Source organism: Capsicum annuum, chromosome 7 (genome assembly GCF_002878395.1).
Source record: "Capsicum annuum cultivar UCD-10X-F1 chromosome 7, UCD10Xv1.1, whole genome shotgun sequence".
NCBI classification, from domain to species: domain Eukaryota; kingdom Viridiplantae; phylum Streptophyta; class Magnoliopsida; order Solanales; family Solanaceae; genus Capsicum; species Capsicum annuum.
In genome coordinates this window covers 197,941,035-197,956,066 of record NC_061117.1, presented here as the reverse complement: position 1 = coordinate 197,956,066, position 15,032 = coordinate 197,941,035, and the positions used below count along the sequence as shown (strand labels likewise).

Sequence of the window (15,032 nt, the reverse complement as noted above, 5' to 3'; positions counted from 1 at the left end):
TAACATATTGCAAAATTTAAATATATATATATATATATATACCTTCACCCATGAGACGAGACTCCTTTTTCGTGCCATGTCCACCGCATTCTTTGCCCTTTTTCTATCGGAACATTGTGAGTGCAAACCTTAAGGATTCATGAGCGGGAAATGAATCAAGCATTGATTTGATTAAAGTGCAGCAAAATGCCTTCAAAATTGAAGTATGGTTTTCGAAGCATCTGGCTATAGGTTTGATTTTTTAGATAGTCACTTTTATTTTAACCAATATTTATAGTATCTCATAAAGTCATCCTATTTGGTTTCAATTTTTTTCAATAAAAAAAAAAACAAGAAATGAACTCATTCTTTTCTGCAAACATTATTTGATCTTTACTTAAATTAGTAAAGTTAAGCTTGTTTATTATCTTAATAAATCCAAATGAAATGATATTAGTGTAATGGAGTAATAAAGTAGTCCGAAACTGCCTGACATTGGTGACTTGAAGAGAGTCAAATAGTCACCAAACAAAAGTGAGCATATATTTCTCGCACCTTTTCTTACTCCTTTTATGTCGTGCACTACCTGTAACTGCCCCTTAAATGAATTAAAAAACAGAAACTTCTCTGCAAATTTTGTAACCAACTAACCATGAAGAAAAAACTTTGCCTTTGTTATTGTCCCTCTGTAGTTGAAGCAGATGATGATTCTTCTGATGTTGTTCTTTTTCCTTCATCTACTGAAATTGTTCAAACAGAACCAGAGAGTAAAACAGTGCCATCTTTGACAAAACCACACAAACATCCAAGTTATTCTCGTCGGAAAATGTTTTCATCATACAAGTACTTCCCTCGACTGTTTAAAGCCATATTGTTTCAAGATCCCCTGGTTAGTCTTTCTATCTTGTATATAAGTGTTAGTTTTGTTATGATCATTTAATTGCTTAGAAAGAATATCATGTCTTTCTTTACGTTTTTGCACCTTACTGCTTCATTTTATGTGAAGTTGTTACTGTTTGAATAGTTCGATAACTTTCTTTTACTAGGATTTTCTTAAATCTGAACCAATAACATCATTTTTTACGAAGGTGTTTTGTCGTCCCATTTTTTTATGAAGGTGTGTTACTATTTGGAGAATAAAACAGCTTTTCCTTTAATTGCAATTTTCTTAAATTTTTGAATCATTAGCTACGTTAACTTGTAGTTATTTCTATGTAACTTTCAAATATATAAATTCTACTTAAAAAAAAAAGAAATTGAAGAATTTTTACTCGAACTCATAGTAAAATTTAAGTATTTGATTCTGGAACTCCCTTTGCATAAATTGGGATGGAGGAAGTTTGTAGTATTAATCTACTTTATACTTGGTTTGATCAAACACTAATTATTCCTAATTAATTTTAGTGATTAAGATTCGAATGAATTTTTTTCTTAAAAGCCCACAATTCACTCCCCTGCTGTGCTTTCTGATTTATGCCAATGTTTTCTTCTTCTTTTTTTTTTTTTTTTTTTTTCATATATAGAGAAATATTCAGCAACTTGAGATTGAATTGAAGAGTAAAGCCAGTTGGAATAGAGATGAAAAGTGCTTCAAGAAATTGGAAAATCATGAATCAAGAAAACCAGAAATGGAAGTTGAGGAAGTTACACAAGAAAAAGTCAGTTCAATTTCACATGAATCTCAGAAGTTGTTATCATCAAATTGGACAAAGCCAAACACTTCTATTACTACTTCAACATCATCATATTCATGTGATAACCAGAAGAAAAAGGACTCTTGTTCCTTGTTGTATTTAATTGTCTTTGCTCTATTCATGAAGATTTTTCTAGGTAAATATTGGGCCATAATATTAACACTATCATGGCTCTATTCTATCCCTTATAGGAGTCAATTTTTGGAGCAAAGGGAAAATGCAACGAAGTCGTCTGAGTCAAGGTCCAAGTCATGAGATCATTAAATTGTTGACTTGAAAAAAGAGAGTTTTTGAAGTGAATAATACTTCAAGACTATAGCTTATGTTACTCTTTTGGAATATTAGACTAATAACAGCAATACATTATTTGTAGGAGCCCTTTTTTTTGTTTGGCTCATAGGCAAACATGTAGTTGTTTTATTTATTGCTTTTTATATGAGTAATTAACACGCACAATTTTTGACTGACTGTTATTTTGTGTTTAACATGTCAATTGAGTTGTCAAAATGAAAAATGCTGACAAACTTTAAGACTTTAGCCTACTATATTCTTTGTTTCCCCTAGAAAAAGTTTTGATATCTTTGGAATGAAACGAAAAATTACGAAGATGTTGATGTTGGATATCTTTTAAATAGTTTCTAATTATTACATGCATGTAAATATTTTCTAAAGTTCCCAAGAAAAAGTTCAATTATAATGCTCTTTCATAAAAATTATCCTTTGAATTTTGTCTTCACAAATTGAATGTCCGGAATATATATAAGAGGGAGTTGTTCAGATGGTAAGCACCCGTCACTTTTAGCTCAGAGGTATGAGTTCGAGTGCCCATGAAAGCAAAATTGACGAAAATATATGCATATTGCTCGACAGATACTGCATTAAACAACTCACATGTTGTATTCTTTCCATAGTCTTGCCGAATTAAAATAAATCATAAGATTAGGACAAAGAGAGTACGGAACTATGAGCATAATTTAAAACTTTGATTCTTTATGTTATGAATATGACAACATTTAGCAATTCGAGTTTTGTCGATCTTGATTTCACCCAAGTCAGTATTTTGTTACTTGATGAAAACTATCTTAATTGAGGAATTTGTTCAAATGATTTTTGGTTCGTATAGAATGGTAAAGTTTAAAAACTACAGACCTCAAATTCTTGAATTAATGCGAAATTTGTTATGGCCTAACATTGATTTATGAGTTAATTACGTACGTATATTTCTTTTGTTAGTTAGCAAGAGTATTTATAGTAATACAACATTTAAAAAAATGATCCCACCACCTCTAATATGGTGTAAGTATTTAACAGGATAGTCTGTATATACCATCAATATTTGTATCCACTTTTTTAAAAAAATAAAATCAAATCAAATTTACACATGTATCCACTTCATTCATGCAATGTCTAGAGTTAAAGCTTGACAAATTATATATATGGTGGAGTTTAGTAATTTTTGCCTTAAATTTAGATAAAAATAGTTGGATTCCGTATTTTTGTCTGGTTTCAATCAATTCTATTTGAAGTTTATGCATAAATACTGAAGTACAACAAAAATGTTTAAATTTTAGCAGTATATGACTGAAATTTAAGTAAAAATGATTGAAGTGAGACAAATATGATTAAATTCTAACTATATATACCAGAATTTCAGCTACACGGGACTTCAAATATTCAAATACAATATGTATGAACTTGTCTCAAAGTGAATATTGTATGAGATGAAACCAGTTCTGTTTAGGCAGAGGAGTAGTATCCAATTGTCACATATATATCTGATGGCGAGGGACCAATTAAGAAGTGTTGAACAAATATACCCCTGAAGATCGAAAAGAGGAATGTAATTCAACCTCGAAGGATCCCGAAATTCATGTTACCGGATCAATGTCTCACCAGCTTAGTCCATCCAACTTTGGAAGGGCAAATTCTGATACAAAGATAGTAACCGAAGATAAAGATAGAATATATTTGTCAGCTTGAAATCACGACGGGGCTCCATAATTTTAAGATCTAAAAATCTTTAAATAGACCTTCGGAATTCGGTAGAAATCCCCGAAGACAAATCAGCTATGCTTCTAGATTGAAAACGATTTCTCAGATACGTTGGAACCATTAAAACGCTGATTCGAGGTCATCTTGATCAAATATTAACTGAAGCCAATTCTTAATCTTTAAATTTTCAAATTTCCATCCAACGACCCTGATCAATCCATCCAAACACCTTGAAAACAGAATCAAAGATTCAACTAATTCAATAATCACATTTCGGAGCTAACGAAAGTGTCAAAATTCTATTTCGAACTCATTTTCATTAATTATTAACCGTTCAAAATTAAATTCACCTAATTTTTATCCGACCATCTTGATAATCGTGTCATCCACACTCTCAGACTACAAATATCATAAAGCAATTAAAATAAGAGGTAAAATCATTAAAATGCACCTAAATTAGAAAAACAACCATAGAGGTTGTTATAGCAACAAAAGTAATGCAATATTATCATAAATTTTAATATATAGAGACTATAAAATAATCTTAGGAATATCTAGTACATGTCTGGCTCTTATCTTATGCACACTTGTTAAAGATTTGTTACCTCATCAAAGTAGGTAGGACAAGGTCATCCCCTTTGTTTGTGCTCCTCCTTTTGAGAATTAGTTCTTTATTATTAATTAAAAAAAGAGATAAAAGAGTATTTGAATTCTTCAAACTGTTTTTTTAGTAAACAAAATGCTTTCACTGTCTCAAATTATTTGATATATTTTCAATTTATTTTTTAAAAATATTTATTTTTTATTTTATTATTTTACATGATATATTTAAGATCGTAAGATTAAATAATATTTTATTATATTTATGTACTTTTAAAATAAAATTAGAAGATTCAAAAATATTTTTAAATTTCATGCTCAGCTAATATAGATCAAACAAATTAAAATGAAATGAGTATTCTTAAATTTGTCAATCTTTTTCAATGATATGATAACAACAATAATAATATGCTTGAAGAGAATAAAATATACATAATTTATGTTACTATATCAAATGAAGTAGGGAGGTTGGTTCGGATATAACCGGACGTATTTCTCTTTTCCTATGATAGGATTTGACATAAATATAAATTAGTTGGTTGCTTTCCATCACATCTTTGATCTTACTGTCAAGAGAGAAATAAAGGAGGAGGACGCCGGCCTAAGGCTAAGCAACCGAATTGGTCACCTGGCAAACAACAAGCCTTTTCTTGTTTTCAACTACCACTCCTCTTCATAATATACAGTATAAATTCACTCTCTTCAGCAACTCTTTCTCCCTTGTCCCCCACCCCACTCCACCAAATCCAACTGCCCCCAATCAATAACAACAAAAAAATATATATATATATATTTAGTGTAGTTTCACAAAGTAAGGTTTGGGCCGTCCACAACTGATGAAGAACAAAATTTTCCTGTGTTTTCGACCTGTTGATGTCGCTGAGGACTCTGTTATACGTAACCATCACTCTTCTGTAAAAATACACCACAAAGAAGATTCAACTGTAAGTCCCTTTTTTATCCTTTTTATTTTTTTGACATATTTAACGAGTTAGATTTCTCATACAAAGCTTAACACTCATATAGTTAGTTATTATCTCAAGAAGTTAATTTTTTTTAAAAAAAAAATTAAATCAAGAAGAAAGATAACTTTTCGAAATAATAGCGCTACCAATCTTATAATTAAGCTACCCAACAAATTATTTAGCTAAACAGTAAAAGTTGTTGATAATTTTTATTAAAAAGGAATTACCAATATCTTATGACAAATATTCAATTGGCTATGAACTATGTAGTCGGGAGCTGATTCAAAATTTAAAATATGAATTGTGGTGTAGTGGTGAGACTACTTTTTTTTTAATCAAAGGACTTGAATTTAAGTCCGGGTAGAAAGAAAATTTTGTTAGAAGCATCACCTCAGAATGGCTCTACAGTGCGCGATTCAAATTAGCCTGGACTCCAATACGGATGTCAAAGAGCGGGTAAAAAATCAAAACAAATAAATAAACAAATTTTAGGGCGTTCTATCTTTAAAGTTTTTATCAATTAATTCATTTTAATTTAAAATTATGAATTTGCACCTATTATTTATTACAATATTAGTGGACTTATACTCAAAGTTAATATTCTACATCAAAAGTATTGAGGTCAATTGCATCTGCCCCTGTCTTAACGTTACTTAGCGACTAAATTTATAGCTAATTTTAATTTTTCTTTTGATAATTAGGTAGTGTAATGTCTTCTTAAGTAGAGACGGATCTAGAATTTAAAGGTTGTGGGTTTCTAACTTATAATTTTTACCGCTAGATCAATAACATACTTTGTTTGTGGATTCCCAACTTATAATTTTTACCACTAGATCAATAACACACTTTGTTTGTGGATTCCCAACTTATAATTTTTACCACTAGACCAATAACACACTTTGTTTGTGGATTCCCAACTTATAATTCTTATATATTTACTAATTTTTTCAATATAAATTCAAGAATCGTACAAAAGTTATAGGTTTCGAGAACCGCACGTAACGCTGTGCATCCGCTCCTCTTCTTTAAGGTTTAAATCTTGACTATGGTACCTTCAATTTAATTTGGCAGTTGAAAACAAAAAGAAAGAGGACGAGGAGCAGTAAAGACAAGTCATTAACGAAAGCAAGCTCATCATCATCATCTGAACTTTCATATTCAACTTCATCTTTATCATCAACTACATCATCATTATCTTCTTGTTCTTCTACAGAAGATGAGTTATCAAGGTCAAACTCATCAACCTCATCAATTTGTCACCATCAAAAAGAAGCTAAAATTGGTTTGGAAGAATGTGACAAAGTCATGGATTTTTCTTCACGTTCATGTTGTGTATTTTTGTTTATTTTTATTTTGTTTGTGCTTATCTATATTGGTAAGGTCTATGCTATAGTCATAACGTCATTAGGGGTTATGATCTTCACCTTAGTTGGACGAGTTAATTTCTCATAGAATTAGTTATTCGATTAAAATTTATTATTTCAGAAAGTTACTTTATTTATTGAAGAACAATAAAAAAGGTGACTTTATGAAATAATAATTATTAATTGAGTGATTATATGATAAATTAAATCAATCCGTTGGATGTCCAAAATTGGAAAATCAATGTAATTGCCGAAACTGAAATAAGGAGAGAGAGCAAAAGGGTAATCCCTCTGTATTGCATTATTTGCATGGTACATTAACATTTCATTTCCGAGTCTTTTATATCTTTTTTACTTTATATAAGTATTGTTTAATCTTTTGTATGAGCTTCTTTTGGGATGTGAAAACTTAGAATTATGTGGAGCGTGGAGTGGGTAAGATATATGTATATTTTACTTCTGCTTTATATGAGATAGAGAGATTGTTTATTATATATTTTTGGTTCAAGAAAGGTATTTTAAAAAATAGGTTAAGATTAATACAAAAAATAATATCTATAGAAATTACAAAAAAAAAAAAATATTTATAGAGAAAATATTATGAAAACAGAAATTATTGCAGCAGAAAAATAGAAAAGATAATTCTAGTAAAAGCAATAAAAATAATAACATAATTAAAGAATAATAATAATAATAATAATAATAATAGTAATAATAATAGACAAGGTAATCTAAAACTCTAAAATTCACCACTATCAGAATATTGAGAAAACTTAAAAAATTCAACTGGTTCTTTTTGTCAAATGCTGTGACTAATTTTTTATGTTGATGGTTGGCATGAAAAGTAAATGAAGGTAAGATGAAGCAGATGGAGATATAATTATAATTTTAATATTTTTTTAATTATTAAATATTAGCGACACGCGTTCTAGTAGGGCATGACATACACATATTTTAAAAATTGATTAAGCATAAAAGTCATGCTTAAAAAAATATTCTATGGAACTATGTATCATGCCTAAACTACACGATTCAAAAATTTGTCTATTTTTAAACTTAATTAATTTAACATATATAAAATAAAATTATAGAAGCATATCAAAATTATTGACTCACCAATAAGGATTGCAATGTGATGAAATACTAAGTATTTCTTTATTCTTAATCAAATACTTCCAATTTGAAACTTTTTATATATGAATTTACAAATTTTAAAATGGATATCAAATATTCATATTGAATGAAAAAAAATTATTTTAAAAAGAAGAAATTATTGCCTCGTCAAACATTGTCTTCTAGGTTGATGCATTACTAAAAGCAAAAAGCCAAGCTTATCATAACTTGTTTAAAAATGAAAAAGTTGAAGGAAGAAGCTTATATAAAAAAATTGCCTCGTGAAATAATTGATTGTCCCTATCCCCTCAAGACTTTTTTTTTTTTTTTTTGATTTGAGTTTGATGGAATTAATTAAATGCGTTCTCATCCTTTTCATGATCTAACTTTGTGCCACGAGCATCAAAGTGTCCAAACTTTTTCCACGGAATATTTATAAAAAGGTTATTTAGATTTTGCTTATTACAGAAGTTAGTTATTAAAAGAAACAAAAAAATAAAAAAGAGAAGAAATTCTATGATAAGATTTTGTTTGTTTTTTTCACCTTTATTTATGTTTTCGCCAAGTTATCGTGTTCGTGTGTTTGTTGGCTTTTTTTTCTTTTTTTCAAATCAATCCTCTAATGGATATAGGGGTATATATGTGTAATTATATTTTTAAAAGTGGCTAATTATATTTTTTTCCTTTTAATAACCAATATATATAGCATGCAAGTATCGTGAGGGACACACACATCTACACAACATATACACCCATAGTGTATTAAAAAAAAAATTCGACCCACTAAATACACTAATACAGTATATATTAAGTATATTTTTATCATGTTGATAAAAAAGTAGATTAAATGTTATGTTTCACAAAAAAAACTTTCAAATATTATTTTTCAACTTCGAACTTCTATTATTATTTTCTAAAATATTACTCAATTCGTGTCTGTTAGTGTATTTTAATATTTTAATTATATTAAAGTGCATTATATTCAATGACAAAGTGTGTTGTTGATGGTTGCACTTCTCCAATGCACATTAGTGGAATATTTTTAAAAGTAAGTGTGTATTTATTTTGTGTAACTCTTGTAACCACTTACACTTTATTTCAGTCATTATTTTATGATAGAATGTGACTTTTAGTTCTTGTAACATCTATCATTAGTCTACCTCATTACTTTTGTAACTCTTGTAATATTTGTAACCTATATAAACTATTCATGTTCCCACTTTACTACACCATATTCTTCCTATTCATTAAATGAAAGAATTTTACACCTATAAATAGTGATATTTTTTTCTGTGTTGATATATATTATGTACTAGGAAATATGATAAGTGTGAAAAAGATTATAGTGTGTAGTAATGAAAGAGAGAGTTGAGACAAAGAAAATATTCTAAGTCTATAACTATATTCACTATACAAAAGAGAATAATTATATTAGCGAAAGAGAGAGTTGAGACAAAGAAAATATTCTAAATCTACAACTATATTCACTATAAAAAAGTGAGTAATTATATTAGTGAAAGAGAGAGTTGAGACAAAGAAAATATTTCAAGTTTACAACTATATTCACTATACAAAAAAGAGTAATTATATTAGTGAAAAAAAGAGTTGAGACAAAGAAAATATTTCAAGTCTTTAACTATATTCACTATACAAAGAGAGTAAAGAAATGTTGAAGGAAGGTGTTCTTATGGTGGAGCTTTGGACTCTTCAATTAATCCGGAGTTGCTTGAGTTGTACATCGTTGATGGGTTGTTGTATCTTGGAGGGGACAAGTCAAGAGATATACTGTTGGATCGATGTAGATTATGTCGCAGTGGGCTTGAATCTCCTAAAAGAAAGCGAGATATTCGCGCCTCAATCAAGAAGAAGATGATCTTACTTTTTTCATACTTTGTTCATTTTATTTCAACTGTAACAATTATTGTAATTTGTGGTATATTACACCAACAATTTTAAGGAGAATTCATGTTTTGTTACCGTTTGAAAAATTGCGAATATCTAGATGAGAGATCTCAACATCTCAGCATCACGTCTCTTCAAGAGATGGAAGAGAAGAGATAACAAGTAAAGTATCTTTCTACTTGCTCAACTCAAGGGGATGGAAGGTAAAAAACATTTCTACTTGTTGGGGAGAAAAGGTAAAAAAATAATTACCTAATTTTTTATTTTGAATAAAATGATACTACTTTTCATAAACATAAAGTGATATTTCAAATGCTTAAAATAGTAGGGGCTAATGAAATGAGAAAAAATCACCACAAAATTATGACATTTTCACTTTTGAGAATGAGTTTAAAAAGTGTTATAAGTGCATAATTATTGTTGAAGTAAATCACATGTCATTATTAATTTGCATATGACTTGATGTCTTTATATTTGGCTCCAACATATTATCAAAGAAAGAATAAAAAATATTGAGTGGCCACTTGACATTAAATATTGGGATGAGATAATTTCATTCTTGGAATGAAAAATATCTAAATTATGTGATTAGCTTTTCCTTGACATGTCACATTATGGTGAAAAGGAAAAATTGTGAAATACATTTTGTTGATTATATGAACCATGCAACTTTTTTTGATTCAAATATGTGAAAGTAATGTGAAAAAAAAAAAAGAATTTACTAGCCTTATAAAATATGAGATATGTGGCTAGTTGCACTTAGCTGAAATTATGTAAAAGTACTTAAGCAGGTTATTACAAGTTAATTGGGTATATTTACTTGAAAATAATTGTGGCTTGTTTTATTAAAATAAAGGGATAATACCCACAAAAATACCTGAAGTTTAATCAAATTTCTAGTGGAGCATATTGAACTTTGCGGGGCTCCTATTACCCCCTATACTTTTTAAATTGGAATTTATTCCACCCGACTTTTTTAAAGTGGAATTAATCTCCCCCTCAAAACGTGTACCCAATTTTTTCGGTGGGAAGTACGGTGCGCGCGCTGTTTCTTCTCCATTTTATCACTTTTCAATATTTTTTCACAATTACAACCATATTAAATATTACAAATGATTCCATTGAGTTTATGAAGAAAGTTTTTTCAAATAATTGAATGGAATCTTCCATTAATTTTTCATTGAAACTCGAAAGATTCAATTAGCGAGTTCTATTAATGGAAGATTCAATGAAACTCACTAATTGAATGGAACTCGAAAGATTCAAAAAATTTAATTTCATGATTCAATTTTCATTAATGAAACTCGAAAGACTTGAAAAATTCATTAATGGAACTCGGAAGATTCGGAAAATTTAATTTCATGTATGAAGTTATGCAATCTTCCGTTAATGAAACTCGGAAGATTCAAAAAATTCATTAATGAAACTCGAAAGATTTAGAAAATTTAATTTCATGTATGAAGCTATTCAATCTTCCGTTAATGGAACTCGCAAGATTCAATTTCCATTAATGAAACTCGGAATTAAATTAGCGAGTTTTCGAGTTTGAATCTTTCGAATCATCCATTAAATTTCAATTAGTGAGTTCCATTAAATTATAACCATTGAGTTCCATTAAATTTCAATTCAACAATGGAGAAACCATTGTTGAAGAAAAGAAAGAAAGAAGAAAGAAGAATGAAAAAGTAAATAAAAATATAAAAATTTAAATAATTATAAAATTAAGGGGCTGTTGGGCCAAAAAAAAAAAGAGTTTTAAAACATTTTTAACACTGTTCACACGCTCAATGCACGTGAATCACACGCATGTGCCAAGTGGTAGATATATGCCATTAAAATACGAAAAAAAAGTTTGGGGGGTTAATAGGACCCCCGCAAAGTTCAGTATGCTCAACTGGTAATCCGGTTAAACTTCAGATATTTTCGTGGGTATTATCCCTAAAATAAATCCTATTATACTTTGTGTTTGATGCAAATGAGAAAAAATAACTTCGTGTTATTTACTGAAATGAAAAAATAAATTATAATTTGCTAACTCAATTATAAAGGTTGAACTAACTATTTTAGCTTCACCTACTGAAAAAGTGAATTGATCAATCACTTTATGTTGAGAAATTGATTTCTCTAATTTTGAGTTATTGTGATAGCACCAGTATTATTGATAGAGTTTGAAGATGTTATTATAACAGTAAATTCAGACCCGTGAGAATAAAATAATATTATGATATTATATTTGACAAGTGGTACCACTAACATTGAGTATTTCAAATTATGTGATTATCTTGTAAATGAACTAAGTAAGGCCTTGACAAGATAAGGGGTCTGAATTACATCGAATGAGAGGAATGAAGCCTATAAAAAAAAATCATGAGTCGCATATGAGGAAACTATAACCAAGTTCAATGAGAAGAACAAATCATATGATGACTTGGTGTGAGAAACACTATTATTTAATCCTTCATATGATGTGAGTGCATTTTTTTCTTATGATGATTTGTGAAGGTTGAGTCTAAGAACTCTTAATGAAATTTTGTATCTCTTGTGAATGGGGTGTCGAAAATAAAGGATCAACCTTGACAGATTTCACTTATTTGAATGTGGAACTAGGCCGCTTCCTATGAGAATGAGGCTTATTATAAAAATCACTCATGAAAAATTGGGATAGCACATGGCCGTAATGTGCTGGCTATTAAAGCTTATGTCAACACCTTGGTTATTATGTTTAGGAAGTCATACTTTATTTTCCTTAAGCAGTCATAGTTCAAGTCTTGAGATCACTACTGACTCTGGAGTAAATGTTACTGTTTTACTAAGTAAAGGTTCAATACAGAGCACACCTTCATTATCCATAGTATTCTTTTTTCAACTAAATTGGTGAAGAACTCTCTTATTTGAATATTAAAATGAGTGGGGGAATGTTAGTGCATTTTAATATTTTAATTATATTAAAGTGCATTATATCTAATGACAAAGTGTGTTTTGATGGTTGCACTTTTCCAATGCACATTAGTGTAATATTATTAAGAGTAAAAGTATCTATTTACTTTGTGTAACTCTTGTAACCACTTATATTTATTGCAATCATTATTTTATGGTAGAATATGACCTTGAGTTCTTGTAGCATCTACCATTAGTCTACTTCATTACTCTTGTAACTCTTGTAACATTTGTAACCTATAGACTATTCATGTACCCACTTTACTACACCATATTCTTTCTATTCAATACATGAAAGGATTCTACACCTGTAAATAGTGGTGTTTCTTTCGTGCGTTGATATATATATTATGTACAAGAAAATATGATAAATGTGAAAAAGATTATAGTGTGTAGTAGTGAAAGAGAGTTGAGACAAAGAAAATATTCTAAGTCTACAACTATATTCACTATACAAAAGAGAATAATTATATTAGTGAAAGAGAGAGTTGAGACAAAGAATATTCTAAGTCTACAACGATATTCACTATACAAAAGAAAATAATTATATTAGTGAAAGAGAGAGTTGAGATAAAGAAAATATTTCAAGTTTACAACTATATTCACTATACAAAAAAGAGCAATTATATTAGTGAAACAAAGAGTTGAAGTGAAGAAAATATTCCAAGTCTTTAACTATATTCACTATACAAAGAGAGTAAATATATGTTGAAGGAACGTGTTCTTATGGTGGAGCTTTGCACTCTTCAACTAATCCGGAGTTGCTTGAGTTGTACATCGTTGATGGACTGTTGTTGATACCAAACGGTATCCAAATGAGCACAAAACAATCCACAATCTTCGCAAAACAGTCCACACGACAAGACACCAAATGGAAACAACAAATACAAACTTAAATGAAAAAGAAGATAGGTAACTTGACACAAAGAGAACACATAATATAGAAACTAAAGAGTATATTAAACTCTAAAACCTCTACAAAATACGTTAACAAGCACCAAGTTCTTACGGTGACCGCCAATTCAAGGGGATGAAATGTAAAAAACATTTCTACTAGTTGCGAAGAAAAGGTAAAAAAAAAATTACCAATTTTTTTATTTTAAATTAAATGATACTTCTTTTCATAAACATAAAGTGGTATTTCAAATGCTCAAAATAGTGGGGGCTAATGAAACGAGAAAAAATCACCACAAAATTATGACATTTTCACTTTTGAGAATGAGTTTAGAAAGTGTTATAAGTGCATATTATTGTTGGAGTAAATCACATGTCATTATTAATTTGCATATGACTTGAAGTCTTTATATTTGGCTCTAACAGGTTATCAAAGAAAGAATAAAAAATATTGAGTAGCCACTTGACATTAAATATTTAGATGAGATAAATTTCATTCTTGAAATGAAAAATACCTAAATTATGTGATTAACTTTTCCTTGACATGTCACATTATGGTGAAAAAGAAAAATTGTGAAATAAATTTTGCTGATTATATGAGCCGTGCAACTTCTTTTGATTCAAATATGTGAAATTGATGTGAAAAAAAAAGTTTACTAGCCTAATAAAATATGAGATATGTGGCTAGTTGCACTTAGCTAAAATTGTGTAAAAAAGTACTTAAGCAGGTTATTATAAGTTAATTGAGTATATTTACTTGAAAAAAGTTGTGGCCTCTTTTATTAAAATAAATCTTGTCGTACTTAAAAGTGTGTTTGATGCAAATGACAAAAATAACTTGGTGCTATTTACTGAAATGAAAAAATAAATTATAATTTGCTAACTCAATTATGGTGGTTGAACTAACTATTTTAGCTTCATCTACTGAAAAAGTGAATTGATCAATCACTTTATGTTGGAAAATTGATTTCTCTAATTTTGAGTTATTGTGATAGCACCGACATTATTGATAGAGTTTGAAGATGTTCTTATAACAGTAAATTCAGATCAGTGAAAATAAAATAATATTATGATATTTCATTTGACAAGTGGTACCACTAACATTGAGTATTTCAAATTATGTGATTATCTTACAGATGAACTAAGTAGGGTCATGACAAGATAAGGGGTCTGAATCACATCGGGGCGGGGGGGGGGGGGGGGGGGGGGGGGGAGCCTATAAAAAAAATCATGAGTCGTATATGAGGAAACCCAAGCTGAGGACTAGAGATCCTATAACCAGATTCAATGGAAAGAACGAATCATATGATGACTTAGTGTGAGATGCACTATTATTTAAGCCTTCCTATGATATGAGTGCATTTTGTTTCTGTATGATTTGTGAAGGCTAAGTCTAAGAAATCGTAATGAAATTTTGTATCTCTTATGAGCGGGGTGTCGAAATTACATGACCACCCTTGATAGATTTTACCTATGTAAATGTGAAAGTAGGCCGCTTCCTATGAAAATGGAGCTTATGATAAAAAACGCTCATGAAAAAGTTGGGATAGCACGTGGCCATAATGTGCTGGCTATTAAAGCTTATGTCAACA

The 15,032-nt window shown here is 29.5% G+C and overlaps 1 protein-coding gene and 1 long non-coding RNA gene across 2 annotated transcripts; both read left to right on the top strand.

The window, feature by feature from the left end:
- The first annotated feature begins 484 nt into the window (after positions 1 to 484).
- LOC107877280 lies at positions 485 to 2,140 on the top strand. Its single transcript, XM_016723964.2, has 2 exons — positions 485 to 868; positions 1,503 to 2,140. Exons 1-2 carry the CDS (start codon positions 632 to 634, stop codon positions 1,926 to 1,928), a joined length of 663 nt encoding a protein of 220 aa, XP_016579450.2. The 5' UTR covers positions 485 to 631; the 3' UTR covers positions 1,929 to 2,140.
- Positions 2,141 to 4,712: 2,572 nt separating this feature from the next.
- LOC107877279 lies at positions 4,713 to 6,895 on the top strand. Its single transcript, XR_001676290.2, has 2 exons — positions 4,713 to 5,209; positions 6,302 to 6,895. It is a non-coding gene; the product is annotated as an uncharacterized LOC107877279 (long non-coding RNA).
- Positions 6,896 to 15,032: the final 8,137 nt, after the last annotated feature.

Bases quoted from the DNA above. Each gene is read 5' to 3' on its own strand.
- LOC107877280 (XM_016723964.2), top strand. From the start codon at position 632: ATGAAGAAAAAACTTTGCCTTTGTTATTGTCCCTCTGTAGTTGAAGCA. The intron at 869-1,502 runs GTTAGTCTTTCT...TTTCATATATAG, and splicing joins TATTGTTTCAAGATCCCCTG to AGAAATATTCAGCAACTTGA.